General features: G+C 35.4%; 2 protein-coding genes across 3 annotated transcripts; one reads left to right on the top strand and one right to left on the bottom strand.

Annotated features, from left to right (window-relative positions):
* Positions 1-3,542: 3,542 nt before the first annotated feature.
* On the top strand, positions 3,543-5,982 carry LOC109156890 (protein NtpR-like). The gene is made up of 3 exons (XM_019304770.1): positions 3,543-3,837; positions 4,536-5,275; positions 5,396-5,982. Exons 1-3 carry the CDS (start codon positions 3,747-3,749, stop codon positions 5,852-5,854), a joined length of 1,290 nt encoding a protein of 429 aa, XP_019160315.1. The 5' UTR covers positions 3,543-3,746; the 3' UTR covers positions 5,855-5,982.
* Positions 5,983-7,609: 1,627 nt separating this feature from the next.
* LOC109156891 lies at positions 7,610-12,832 on the bottom strand. 2 transcript variants are annotated; one of them, XM_019304772.1, is made up of 7 exons: positions 12,028-12,832; positions 11,550-11,761; positions 9,558-9,852; positions 9,327-9,412; positions 9,154-9,245; positions 8,304-8,548; positions 7,610-8,225 (listed from the first exon to the last, which is right to left on the bottom strand). In XM_019304772.1, exons 1-6 carry the CDS (start codon positions 12,346-12,348, stop codon positions 8,316-8,318), a joined length of 1,239 nt encoding a protein of 412 aa, XP_019160317.1. In that variant the 5' UTR covers positions 12,349-12,832; the 3' UTR covers positions 7,610-8,225; positions 8,304-8,315. The 2 variants fall into 2 exon arrangements, with proteins under 2 accessions (XP_019160317.1, XP_019160316.1); XM_019304771.1 differs by having other exon boundaries at positions 7,610-8,548.
* Positions 12,833-15,156: the final 2,324 nt, after the last annotated feature.

The raw sequence follows: 15,156 nt of genomic DNA, 5'->3' as shown, positions 1-15,156 counted from the left end.
CTCAGCCACGTGTTTTAGACCTTTCATCCATATAGTCCACAAGATATAATTCTATAATAGTGATGACCTCTATATATCTTCATATTTGACTAGACAATAAATTATATTTAATATAATGTATTGATTAAATAATATATTTTTTGCCAAAGGCCTTTTGGTCCAACGGCATATATAGTTGTGGCCCTCAAATGAAAGGTCTCAAGTTTGAATCCCAGTGTGAGGTATTGACTCTTTGTATTTAGTAAATTGAGAAAGTATTATGAACAGATAGTGAATAATTTTTATCATTCCAATTATATATGTCATCATCACTTCCTGAAAAAATCATATCAGTGACAATTCTTTAAAAACACCCATGATTCCTTACAAGGTAGTATTTGTCATATACTATTTCAATTCCTTTCAATCAAAAGAATCAATGACACACCACACACCCATGATTCCTTACAAGGTAGTATTTGTCATATACTATTTCAATTCCTTTCAATCAAAAGAATCAATGACACACCACTGGAGTTCGATCTTGTGACCACTCATTTAGAATGGTTACTGATAGGGGTGTTCAATTGGTTAACCGTTCGATTAACCGAATTGATTTAACCGGAGTTTTTAAACCTTTAATTGTTAACCGAACCGAAGTCTGTGTTACCGAATTTATATAATTATTTTAAAAAAAAATATTTTAATATAATTAAGATTTTAAATATTTGACATATATTTTGAGCATCGCATATATAAAATACTAGCAAATACATTAAGGTTTTCAAGGTGTGTTTTGACGGCTAAAGTAATAAATATCTTCATCGTGTACATTTATGAACGTGGGGTATAAGACTCGCATGGGCAGCTCAATAGTCATAGAGGTGAAATTTTGAAAGAGTGACCAGGGATTGAGTCTCACCAACGGTAGTGTGAGAGCGGGGTTCCTTGTGCACAGGGGTTCAACCTTTGGAAGAATGAACGTGTTGTATAATTATCTTGTAATTTATAAATGATCAATTTCATTTATATAAAAATTAATGTTCAATTATTGTTGACACACTCCATCGAACCTGTCAAATCTTATTGTCATTAATTTTTTTTTTTTTTTAAAAAAAACTTGGTGGATGTACATACGAAAAGGGTTTTTCCTATTCATGAATTTGACACACTCTCTCTCTAGAAGTTTAAAATTTTAGATAACACCCTTTTTTTGAAGGGAGATAACACCCTTAATTAGTATGAAGTACATGCATGAAATAGCAAGAAAACTTATCCATGTGAAGATAATTAATATAATTATCCAACATTGCATTACTTTATCTGTAACATCATTATCCTTTTGCTCAATGATTAACATGCATTAGTTGAGCTGCTAAGATGCATATACCTAATGATAATAAATAATTAATTATAGTTGAATACAAGAATAAGTTAGGGATATCAATTGGACCAACCCACTTATTTCGAATATGCTCATTTAAGCTTATCGATGAAATGCAATTAAAATTTTATTTTAAAAATTAATATCTTATGTTTTAAATTTTGATAAATTAGCGCATGCACATTAATATAATTTTAAATATAGAACATCATTTGATCAATCCAAATTTCCAATTTCAAAATCCAACTCAAAAACATAATGTAATAATTATTGACATTTGTATAAAGTATATAACTAATTTTTTTTTATATATAAATAAATTTAAGTGATGATTCACAAAAGCTCTACTAAGGTAGTGTTTAAAAAAAATGTGTCTACACCAAAACACTTTAAAACTTGTTAAAACTAAAGATGTATCTATGTCAATTCGTAATAATAATAATAATAATAATTTATCAACGAATACTTAGATTATAGTTTACGAATATTCGTCTCATCAGTAATGAACATCTTGCGATTATAATTATTAAGGGAGAAATTTTGATTTGTTGACTTTTATAATAATGAGTTAATACTCAAAATGGTTCCTCGACTATGCCATAATTACCAATTTGGTCCTCAACTACCATTCTTACCCAATTAAGTCCTCAACTATGTAACTTTTACTCAATTAAGTCCTCAACTATACAATTCTTACCCAATTTAGTCCTCAACTATACAATTCTTACCCAATTTAGTCCTCTGTATTAATTTGACTGTTTGTTGACTGTCAAAAGTCGGGATAAAATTATAATTTTACAAGATTTCTCCTTCCTCTCCATTTAGCAGCGCCAAACCACGCAGCAATACACTCCGATCAGATTTCGATCGTCAAAAAATCATTGGAAATCAAATCCATGGGCTATCCGATGCATAACCACTACTTCGATACTGACAGGTTTAGAACCCAACCGGAGCTTATTGCTACATGGTTTGGCGCTGCTAAATGAGGAGGAAGGAGAAAACTTGTAAAATTACAACTTTATTTCCACTTTTGACAGTCAACAAACAGTCAAATTGACAAAGGACTAAATTGAGTAAAAATTGTATAATTAAGGACTTAATTGGGTAAGAATGATAGTCGAGGACCAAATTGGTAATTACGACATAGTCGATGGACTATTTTGGGTATGAGATAATTTCAATTTTGGTCACATAACTATAGGAGTTTTGTTAATTTCAGCACCTGACTTTTAAAAGTGTCAATTTAGTACCTTGACTATGTAATTTTTGTCAATTTTGGTCATTCCGGCCAAATTGACGGTCAAATTTGGCCGGAAAAATTCAATCCAACACGTAATCTATAATCTGAGGGGCAAAATGGTATTTTGATCAAATTATAAATTAAATGTTGGATTAAGGTTTTCCGTCCAAATTTGACTGACAATTTAACTGGAGTGACCAAAATTGATAAAATTTATATAGTCAAGGTACTAAATTAATACTTTTGAAAGTCAGGTGCTGAAATTAACAAAGTCCTTATAGTCATGTGACCAAAATTGAAATTTTCTCTTTTGGGTATTAACTCTATAATAATGCTAATTCCTTCAAGGGTTGAGTACTTGAATTGTTATTTTTGGTGTATATTTCTTTACTCACATAACCTTATTTAAATAAAATTAATTAAACTCATTATTCTACTTGAATTACGAACCATTAATTAAACTATGATACGATACGTTGATAGTATACATGTCTTTCCACAATTTTTTTAACCTTGATAAAAGAGAATGTACCAATGGCCATCAAGCGGCCGGTCAATATTTGAATGTTTTGTACTATATTTACAAATATTTTTGTTATGACTTAAATAGTCGGCCGGTCATACTTGAACTATTAAGTCGAATTGTTATTGACATCTACTCTTACAAATTTTTTTCTTTCGATCAATTCAATATTTGGATTCAATTTTAGCCTACCCTAGATCAAATCGGTTCTTAAAGACCGGATATTATTGATTATTCTTTCCTGTATCCAAATCAGCATATCTTATCAAATGTTTGACTCCCTATTCCCTACATCTAATCCTATGATAATTTAAACTAATACCATTTTAGTTCCAGCTAACCAATCAAACGTACATCTTCTCTTTACGCGGCGCCTCGACTGCGCCCGCATACCCCTCATCCATCCCCATTCCCCACGTATCTATATAACAGCCTAGGGTTTCCATATTCCATCGAGGAAACAATCTAACGTTGTAAATTTTAATTAAAAATCTGGGTGTGTAATTTAGATACTAATTAAGGGGATTAAGTGTGATTTTTGGGCTTGCTTTAGTTTTTCACTTTTATTTCTGGAAGTGAATTGTGAAAGGGGAAGATTTTCTTGATCGAGCTCAGCCATGGCGCCTGCAGATCTCTCCACCATTCTCCCTAGGGTTCTCATCGTCTCTCGTCGTACCGTTCGCAAGAACAAGTTCGTTGATTTCGTCGGTATGTCTTCTTTCCTGCGAATTGGTTTCACGATATGCCACCAAATTTATGTTCTTTATTCACAAATACATGCACTTGTCTGCTTCTATACATGTGTGTTGTATGATCAAAATTAACAAAATAGAATCTGAGAGTTACACCTAATATGGTGAGCTCCTTGTCGGTACCGTCCCCGACATTAGTTCTCACACCTTATAGGCATATTGATTCTCTTGTCTAATGGAGTTACACATCCAATATGGTTGACTCCTTGTGGGTACTAGCTACCAGGCACCGGTCCTTCCACCTAATGGCACAGTAATTTACTTATTCACTGTCTTGCCAAATGGAGTTACACTCAATATGATGGAATGATTCCTTGTGAGGACCAGCCACCTGGCACGGGTCCTTCGACCTAATGGTGGTACCTTAATTTACCCTTCCATCATCTTGTATTCTTATCGAATAGAGTTACACTCAATATGATAGACATGATTACTTGTGAACCAATCACCAAACATTGGTCCTTTAACCTAATCATCCATTGTCTTATCGGATGGAGTTACACTCAATACATGATTACTTGTAAGGACCAGTCACTAGACACGAGTCCTTTTACTAAATAGCATTGTACTTGAGGCTCGTTGGGTCAGAGCGTGGGTCCTGGGGTGAGGGAATTATATGAGATTGAAATAACATAATATGGAAATTGTGAACAGGAGAGTACCATCTAGATCTGATAGTGAGCTATGGAGCAGTGCCGGTGATAGTCCCACGAGTGAGTGGAGTCCACATGCTACTAGAGAGCTTCGAGCCCATCCATGGAGTTCTTCTCTGCGAGGGAGAAGACATTGACCCGTCCCTCTACGATTCAGAGTTATCAGGCTTTACACCCGAAGAGCTACAAGAAATCAAGAACCTACACGCAAGCGACACAGCCATCGATCGCGAAAAGGATTCAATAGAACTCAGCCTAGCAAAACTATGTCTTGAGAGGAACATTCCCTATTTGGGGATATGCAGAGGGTCACAAATCCTCAATGTGGCTTGTGGAGGCACCCTTTATCAGGACATAGAGAAAGAGCTCTCCAAAAACTGCCCAGAGAAACAAAAAGTTGTGCATATGAACTATGAGGACTATGATGGGCATAGGCATGTTGTTAAGGTCGTGGAGAACACACCATTGCATGAATGGTTCAAGGATTCTTTGGAAGAAGATGATGATGAGAAGATGGAGATTATGGTCAATAGCTATCACCACCAAGGTGTGAAAAAATTGGCTCAGAGATTTGTCCCAATGGCCTTTGCTCCTGATGGGTTGATAGAAGGGTTTTATGATCCAGATGCTTATAATCCAGATGAGGGTAAGTTCATTATGGGACTGCAATTCCATCCTGAACGAATGCGTGCCCATGATTTGGGTAGCTTTGATTACCCAGGATGTTCAATGGCATATCAGGTAAAACTATCACCGTCACTATGAATTAAAGAATAGTTTCACTCCCGTAGAGGTAAGCACATTGCTGAATCATGTAAAACTTGTTTTCTGTCATTTAACATATTTGAGTTGATTAACCAGGAATTTGTGAAGGCTGTAAGAGCATACGAGAAGAAGCTGAGTGGCTCGAGAAGAGTGGAAAAGGATATAAAGCTTAACAATGAGCTAGAGAGCAAGAGAAAGAGCATTGTGAGGAGTTTCTCGATTGCAAAGGACATGTACAGCACAGGAAGAGGTAACAACGACGAGGTTTCAGTCCAGGAATCTGAGCTTCGAGCAGGCGCAGAATTCCTGGAGGAAAACACGGCGCTTAGCTTGCAGCAAGAGAAGAGGCTGAAGCAGATGGGAGCAACAGTGAGGAATGGGTCAGTGTACATTGAGAGGTTGAAGATGACAGAAGAGAGGGAGAAGCTGGCAAAGACTGTGATCGGGAAAATGTCGATAGAACAGCTATCAGACATGGTGGGGTTTTATCGTAAGATGGGGCAGCTGTGTTCAGAGGCTATGGAGAAGAAGCTCAGGATTCATCATGAAAGCTGATCGACCAACACATGATGAGTTAACCTTATTCTCTACAAAACTTGAATATGTATATTTCAAGATATGAATTGTAGCGCATTGCCGCCTATATATATATTTGCAATTTCTGGTTCCTCTGGTTGGCAAGTTTAGTAAAAAATTTACATATATTCAAATTTAAATAGGTATATTATTATTGGTTCAAAAAAATAGGTATTGTTGTTGACTTATTATTATTATTATTATTATTATTATTATTAACATTCCCTCAATATATGTAAAATCATATTATTTAGAATGACTGATAACATAAAAGTTAATATTGATGGGGATATGGGATATGGGCTAGATTTGGTGGGCTTGGTCTAATCAAGTAGCATAAAAGGTGGTTGAGGGAGGTGAGTCAGGAGAGCACGGTTGAGGGTGTTGCCGGTGGTAGTTGGTCGACAGGTGGGCGTGCTGGGCTCTATCAGTATCGCTTGCGTGGCATTTTGCACCTTGTGTTCTGACTGCATGGGCTTAGCGGCGTGTTGCCAGCCAAGTGGTGGAGAGGGCCGGCTCGACGTTCGTCTAAGGGTGATTGGGAGTGGCACGGTCAACTAGGGTGCCGCGTGCCCCGTCACGACTTTGGTGCCCTAGCGTCACCCCCCTTTCGACAGGGGGGGGGGGGGGTAGGTCGTCTTTGTGTGGGGTTGGACGTGTGTGGTGTATGTGGCTGGCGGGAAAGGATGGTTATGAGAGTTGTACATGTAAATAGCACAACGAGGGCATGGTCAGTTATTAAAAGGGGGTGTTCTGTGCCTCCTTTGGGACATCACTTTCTGGTGGTCATTTGCCCTCTCTTTCAGTCGCACCATCGTTCGATTCTCGACAACAACACTACTTCTAGTCCATTGTCCAGGCTACCATTTATATTGTTTATTTATTACTTGGGCTCGAACTTTGTACGTACTTCTTTAGACCTAGTGCCTTCCTACAGGCAAATTATTGTGTGGACCATGAATATCATATACATTTTTAATATATTAAAAGTACATTATTTTTGTATTGAATATACATTATATAAAATAATATACCCTTAGTATATTAAAAATGTACTTTCAAAAGATGTACCTTACGTACATAAATAATGTAACTTACATACATAAATAATGTACCCTTAGTATATTAAAATGTACTTTTTATTTCTGGTCCACACAATTGTGTGGACCATGGTCCGTATAATAATGATTGCTTCCTACATCTGATGTGTACTTTCATACACAAATGGGATTACCCTAATAGAGAATATTCAAAACAAGTTTAGGATTCAAGTGCACTATTCTACCAATAACATTATATTAAAACTCAATTTTTCTATTTTATTGGTTTAAAGGGGTTATTGAAGCTTGTTATTCTTTGGTAAAACCCATTGACCCCACTAAATTTCATCCCTCCACTACCGTGACAACGGAATTGAGCTTAGACTAAGTAATTTTTGACGCAACAAAGTCAAACTGGATACAAAAATAACAACATGTTCAGGTTCAGTTGTCTGATTGTATCCTAGATCATTATAATTTGATATGACCCATTTAGTTTCAAAGTCTTAATATATTAACCCGTTAAGACAAAATATGGACATATTTAATATGTTAAATCTGTACTTGAACATCGCACAAAACTAGCTTTCATACAATTCGCGTTGTGTTCCTTTCCACTTTTCAGGCATGACACACCTGATATCTCAATTAGAGGCTTTGACAGATAATAAGCATAGAATGATTCAATGAAAAGTTATCCAAAAGTGCAAACAGATTATGCTGCCAAAACTAATTTATAGTACCCTGCTACTCCAATTCAAGTGATTCAAAACAAAATTATCGGTTAGTGTACAACTAATTATAGGTTCCCAGGCTACTTACTATAACCCACCGAAAACAAAAAGAGTAACTAGTGTACAATATGGGGCGGACAAAATGAACTTCACTTCCATAGAAAACTCTTATCAACCCACCCCAAGGTAAAAAACAACCCAAACCTAATGATCATCAAGGCAGGGAAAAAACCCATCAGCCGGTTCCATCAAACGTACGTATTGTGTTGAGATTAAAAGTTCATTTTTTTTCCAACCATTCCACAGTGTTGCTAACATGGGGTGGAGCTTGCCGATGCATCATTGCTCTTTTGTCGCCAATCTTAAACATAATTGCCACCGACCATGCCCATAGCAACCTTCATATTCCCCGACTGCCCTGCTCTGCCATTTCAATTCTCTTCTCTTTTTTTTTTTTTCCTTTTTGTTCTTTTTTTTTTTAATGTTTTTCTTTTCCACTTTTTCTCATAGTAATAAATAACAGCATCACAACTCACAAGTCACAGCCCTGACTCAACTTTCCTCATAGTTATACTGCTGCATCAAACAAAAACCATTGGGTTTCTTTGCCTATGACTCTACGAGGGAGTGAGAATTTGGGGAAGAGAAACAAACCATCTTAAAGTTTCAATTTCGGCAGAAGAAACTGAAATCTGGGTGATGGACCTGACGCGTTGTCAGCCAATTTCCAGCGGACTGCAAGAGGTCGTTCACTAATCGACGTTCACATCCTCGCTCAGGGGTCCACAGCGATGATTTAAACTTGTATGAAGCAAGGCCGAAAACAGGTAACAATATATTTGGGATAGCATCCGTCTCACATGGACATGTAATACTTGTGGTACGTGCACCTTGAGTCCCTACAGAGTACAGTTTCAAATCTCAAAAGCAATACCAGAAGAAGGTTCAACATGAAAGTATATATATATATATCATACTAATAACAGTAGTTAGATCAGTATTCAAGCTTTCTCAGAGTTAAAAAGAGTTTCAAAGCAACTATTATAAGCAATTGGAAACACAAAACAAAAAGGGGATTATAGGAGATAGGAGATGATACAAGACAGTGGCAAATTGAACATAAAATAGAAATGCATATAAAAATAGGTGCTTCAGACCACAAAGAAATGGCAATCACATCCACGTAGTAACTAAAAGAGCAAACACCCAAGCAAAAGAATGTATATATATATAATCCAAACACCCTCAATGTAACCCAAAACTTCTTAGATAGTGGCATTACTTGCATCCCTTGATAAAAAGATGCACAAGCAATATAGTAAAACTATTCGGTTCATGAGAGCTATAAAATAAAAGAAAGTTTATATAACCCAAACAACCTCAATGTAACCCAAAACTTCTTAGATAGTGGCATTACATGCATCCCTTGATAAACGATGCACAAGCAATATAGTAAAACTATTCGGTTCATGAGAGCTATAAAATAAAAGAAAGTTTCAGTTACCTGCCACCGGTGTACGAAGATGATGATAGGTCAAGAAGCAAGCATCCAAGGGTTTTAGTGAAGGTCCCATTGGTATCCGGTAAATTGGATACCTACAAAAGTAATATCATAAAGACTAATCAAGTTAGTGTGCACATACAAATGACAATAAACAGAAGGAAAATTCACACTACCAGGCCACTGAAATCCAACTCGATGAAAGTAGGTCACAACTTCTAAGTGTCTTCAACTCAGGAAAACGGACAGCAAGATGTGAAATCTGCAACAGTAGAAGGAGGTCAAGACAATGATTAACTCATTAAAGTAATAATAATAAATAAATGAGTAATAGAAAACATTTACGTCATTAATTCCCTTCAAGGATAAAACTTTACATCACAGACTTTTATAATGAAAGGACCTACCTTGTCTGCCAAAGGTTCCCGGCCATGAGGAGGAACTCGCTCAAGATATTCAAACACCAAGTGACCTTGAGAACGCCCAGGTTCACCTTCATCACTGGAAAAGCCTTCTTGAGATATACCATTCTCATCTCTTAATGACAATCGGTCAATCCCAAGAGAATTTTCACTGGTTTGACAATGGCAACTCCTTTTCTCCCTTGAATAATTCAAGGGACCTCTCTCTTGTTCAGAATCACTACTGCCATCACTACTTGAATCCCTAAAATAATCACCATCACTTTCCTCACCTGGTTTTCTATCACAAGATAAACCCATTTCAGACAAGAAACAAGACAAGTAGAAGTTTTCCACTAACATAAGGAAGCAGAATTTAAACACAAATGCCACTAATTCATTCTAGTTCATTTGCAATATAAAATGCCTTATTAACAATATAAATGCACTACGGTTAACTATTTCCCATCAAAATGGAACCAGTTCAGTATGAAAGGTCCATGACTCCATGAGGCAAGATCACACACATCACCAGTACATGTAACTATGTAAGGCATGTATTGCCTAGTTCGTTTTTTAACAGGTAAATACCAATATTTCACATGGAGAAAGAATAGCTGCAAAATGCTGCAGTTGTATTACTCAGCTCAACCATTACATTCCTGTATAGATACGATTGAAAACATCCTACTATCCAGTGAATATACCATGAAATCTAGGACAAAGAATGGCAGCAATGTGTTACCATCCATGGGTCAATGAGAAAACAAATCAGAGGGAGGAAACAAAAATTTGGAAGAATAAGAACTTGAGCTTCCAAAAAATTCAATCAATCAAGAGCAGTTGGAAACCTAATATAGGTGTAACCAAAAGTTGAGTTGCCATAGTGTACACAGGTCACAGAACACCATTGAAACCAAACAATGCAATGCAGATCATAGCCGGCTTAAACATCTCCATTGCAACCTTCTTACACACTCAATTCAATACTCAAATGGTTAACTGACTTGTTAATTGAAGTAGGTGACAAATTTGTGAAAACATGACAGAATATAGTCAGTGCAATTGACATGCATACACACACGGACACACCTATAAACAATATCAAACAAAAGGTTAAAGAATCTACTTAAAAGTTCACGTATGTTTCTGTGACTAAAGCGCATACAGAGTATTAAACTGATAGTTTCCAAATCGCCATATGCAAAAAGAAGCAATATGATGAGGAATATGGATAAGCTAGCCTTCTCTTTGCAAATAAGGGGCACGTATATCCACTGCTAACAGGCTCATTTTCTATAAAATTTGAGTTGCAATTGGTCTTGTTTGGACCATCACTCAATTATAGTTGTCTCTTGCTATTCAAAAGTACATAATTAGAAAGCAATGGTACTGAATTCAAATGCAGATCATCTATAATGAATTCAGCAAGAAAACATGCATAGAAATGCCCCCCATTAAGGTATTTGGCAGTTCAAGGAAACATTTTACACAGCTTAGAGAAGAGGCACTCGTATCAGCCACTGCCTAGGGGGGTATTTGAGTATTATAGGGTGTCCACATACTGATAAATCAATTATTGAACTTAATATTTTGACAAAAAGGGAAACTAACTAAGCAAAATGTTATCACATTTTGAGTTATGTCAGTTTACCAAGCATTATCATCTAAACAGTAGGAGTTTTAAGACAAGCCATCTAAGGGCATTATATATCCAAAATGATTGGCAAAACCATAGCATTCTTCTACCACACCCTAATCACAACTTCCAAGACAGCTCACTTTTAACAACACATTTTACCATTGCAATCCATGATGATGAAAATGAGGAAATTACATTTTCACTCAATCAAACCATAAACTATAAAACAAAAAATGTAAATTGAATTATGAAAAGATATACTACAAGATCAAACAGGCTGAGTCACCCTTACCAAGATTATGGAAGAGTTAATATTCAAGACTAATAAAATCAGACTAAATCACTGAGATCGATACCTTGATTTCTCAGAAGACTTTGAAGGGTCTACATATAATTGGATTCCTGATAAATAGGGAACGTAGTACTGAATTACACTATCACAGTCATTCAATATCAATGGCACTCCAGCACCATATGCACTCCACTCCTTGAAGGCCTCCCATAAATCCCCTAAGAGGAAATATGGCTGAAGCTCCGGACCACACATTTTCAAACTCTTCATTGTAGTCTGACATTAGCACATACAAAACCAAGCAAACACCATCAGCATAACTATATACCAACAACAACAAAGAGTTCAAGAGAAAAACAAAGTGCCCACTAAAATTTGCAAGTAATCAACAAAACTTTGCACATTTGACTATCAATTAATCATATCCTTTAAACTTTAGAAATATCTTCAGAGAGAACAAAATAGCATAGTATTCATGACTTTGCAACTTAATCAAAACAAAAATTACTCAAAAATGTTGAATCAAGTTTTTATTAATAAACCTTAGAGAGATACTGAGCGGTGACAGAAGGAGTAACGGAATGCAGAAACTGTTGGATATTTGAATCCGACAAGGCACCATATCCCGGCACGTCTACAACGGCCAACTTCTCCTTCGGTGGCTCATCGGTGGAGACTCGGACATCGGACTTGGGAGAATGGCAGACAGCGACGTCGCTCTGAGCTCTTCGGAGATGATCTTGGCTCTGATGATTCTGGTGACCGTTCAGATTTTGACTTCGACTCCGGCGAGCCTTCGCCGCACTGTAAAACCGATCGTCGCCGTTGCACCTCCGGTTAAACTGCAATCCGGCCCCCAACATCCTTTTCCACACACCCAAAAGCCCTAAATTTCTATATCAAATCAACAAATAGATATCCGTATACACACAACGCGGTCCAATCTGTATCTCTTTGTATTTATCTCTATATATTTCAATATATGTCCTTGTTGTGATGCCGGCTAATTGAATATCTCGCAAAAGAATTCGAATTAGCCTAACGTCGTGGACGAATTGAACGATTTCTGGTCCCTAGAGACGTTAATTAAGATCAAATTTCGCAACTCTTTTTCTGCATATATAGTTTGATATTTGCGTCTACAGAAATAGAGATATTACGATGGTGATGATGACGACGACGACGGTGATGATGACGACGACGACGGTGATGATGACGACGACGGTGAGAGAATGGGGAGAAATATTACAATGGTTGGTGTTGGAGAGTTGAGGAAATGGAAAATTTTTTAAAAAGAGAAAGAGGAGAGAGCAGAGGTTGACTGAAATGTATGGGTATGACCGAATGACAAAGAAAAAAAAAAAAGTTACAATCATTTTTTTTTTAATTGTCATTTTTAATTCATAGATAAAATATTTATAAAAAAAAAAAAAATCAAAGATCTTGTGATCGAGTGATCTATTTGAAAAATTGAAAGGTATTTCACGTGTTCTTTTAATAGTTGAAAACTTAATATGAAACTTATGTGACATTCACGGAAAAAATTACATAACCTGAACCAAACATTAGAATCTTATATTCCCAAACAAATATAATCTTAGTTATTTTGTATATCTTGAACCAAAGACCCCTAATAGGTTGAAAAAGTATTTATAAACTATTCAAAAAAATATTTAAAAACTAAAAACCACAATTTCTTTTTCATTCGTTTCAACTTTGGTGCCGGGTGGGTCTCATTTTACTTTCGTTTTTTCTTTCGCAACTATTCACGAAAGATTTAAAGTAATTAAAATAATTGGTAAAGAATTATAATTTATGTCTTTAGAGCAACCTCAAGAAGAGTTTTTTCTCATGCAAATACATTATTTTGGCAGGAGAAGAAAAAAAAAAAAAAAAAAAAAAAAAAGAGGAGAACGTGCGTCTGGAGCGAACTGCACATCCTAGCGGACGCGTATTTCTCACGCGCCATGTGGGGCACTTCAGAGTGGTTGCCCGCTAACGGCCACTCTGAAATGGTTCTATCTTTTTTTATTCTTCTTCTTTTTTCGACCGTTGAAAATTTCTTTTTTTATTTGTTAACCCATTGTTAAATTTAATTTTGTTGTTAAATTTTTAACAATTTTATAATTATAAATTTATTTTAATTTTGATATGTTTAATTTAAATATAATAAAAATAATAATTGTAATTACATTTTTTATAATGATAATAAAAAAGAAATAATTAAATTAAAGTATAGTGGAGTAAATTGGTGGGCCTACAAAAAATTGAGAAAAAAACATAAAATTATTAGGAAGAATAATCTTTTAGATTGAGTGAAATAGTGAAGGATGATATGGACGTTGATACCCACAAAAAACTTTTATTCTAATTACCTCGTCCTCAACATTTTTAGATTAAATGAGTGTGAAATGTTAAGAAATTTTACAATTTTGCTTTCAAAATTTTTAAATTAAAGATCCGTGATGCAAATGTGAAGAGTTAAGACGAATTAAAATGTCTTTCAGTAAAAAGAATTTTGTTAGAATGTCTAAAAAATAAGGATGAAAAATGACCAATTATTGAAGAACTAGTGAAGAAAAGAATAAAATAAAAGTTTAAGGACAAACCGAGTAGTTTGTAACTCAATATCATCTTTGTGGCTTTCTCAAATAAGAGGTCACATGTTCAAACCTAAAGAAAATTTAAGGACTGAGATGAACCCAATCAAAATGATAAGTTTATGTGTTTAATACTTTAATTGATCTTTTTTAAAGTTCGAGAGCCTAACTGTTCTTTCGTATAATGTTTAAGGGTCTATTTGACCATTTTCTCTGTTTTTTTTTGTCAGTAAATTTTTCTCCAAAAAGATCAAAAGTGAAAAATAAAATTAAAAATAATACACGTGTATAATGGCAATTTTTAGAGCAACCACATTAGTGACATTTTGAGATTTTTATCCAAACAAAAAACTATGGATTGATTTTTGTACTAATGGATATGGTGATTTTTTGGGGTATTTATTCCTACAAAATAGATTTTTTGGGGGATCCATCAATTAAGAAGAAATAAGGAAAAACATATTGCCGGTGCGCTCAACTATGCGTTGGGCTCACCTGCTATGAAGGGCAATTGGCGCGTGAAGGGCACGTGCAAGCTAGGCGTGTAATTGACAAAAATGAGTTAATACCTAAAATTGTCCTCGACTATAGTAATTTTTCTTAATTTCGTCCTAAATGACTTTGGTGATTTAATATTGTCCCAGACTTTTACGTTTCGCTCAATTTAGTCCTCCGTTTGTTATTCCATCAAATTGGTGTTAAATAAAAGGACAATTTAATAATATCAATATTGACCTCTCTTTACTTTCAACATGCGAAGTGAGAAATCATTCTTTCTTGCACGAATTACACCCAGAATTACTCCCAGACCTACGAATCAAATTTTATATTCGCAGGTTTAAGAGTGATTTTGGGAGTAATTCGTAAAAAAGATGGATTTCGCACTTCACATGTCTATGAGTAAAGAGATGCCAATATTAAAATTACTGAATTGTCTATTTATTTAACAACAAATGGACGAAATAACAAATAGGAGACTAAATTGAGCAAAAATACAAAAATTTGGAACTAAATTGAGTGAAAACACAAAACTCCGAGACTATATTAAGTCACCAAAGTTGTTTAGAACAA

Source organism: Ipomoea nil, unplaced genomic scaffold (genome assembly GCF_001879475.1).
Source record: "Ipomoea nil cultivar Tokyo-kokei standard unplaced genomic scaffold, Asagao_1.1 scaffold2759, whole genome shotgun sequence".
In the NCBI taxonomy this organism is placed as follows: domain Eukaryota; kingdom Viridiplantae; phylum Streptophyta; class Magnoliopsida; order Solanales; family Convolvulaceae; genus Ipomoea; species Ipomoea nil.
The sequence above is the reverse complement of the archived record's forward strand: the minus strand, read 5'-3'. Positions and strand labels throughout refer to the sequence as shown.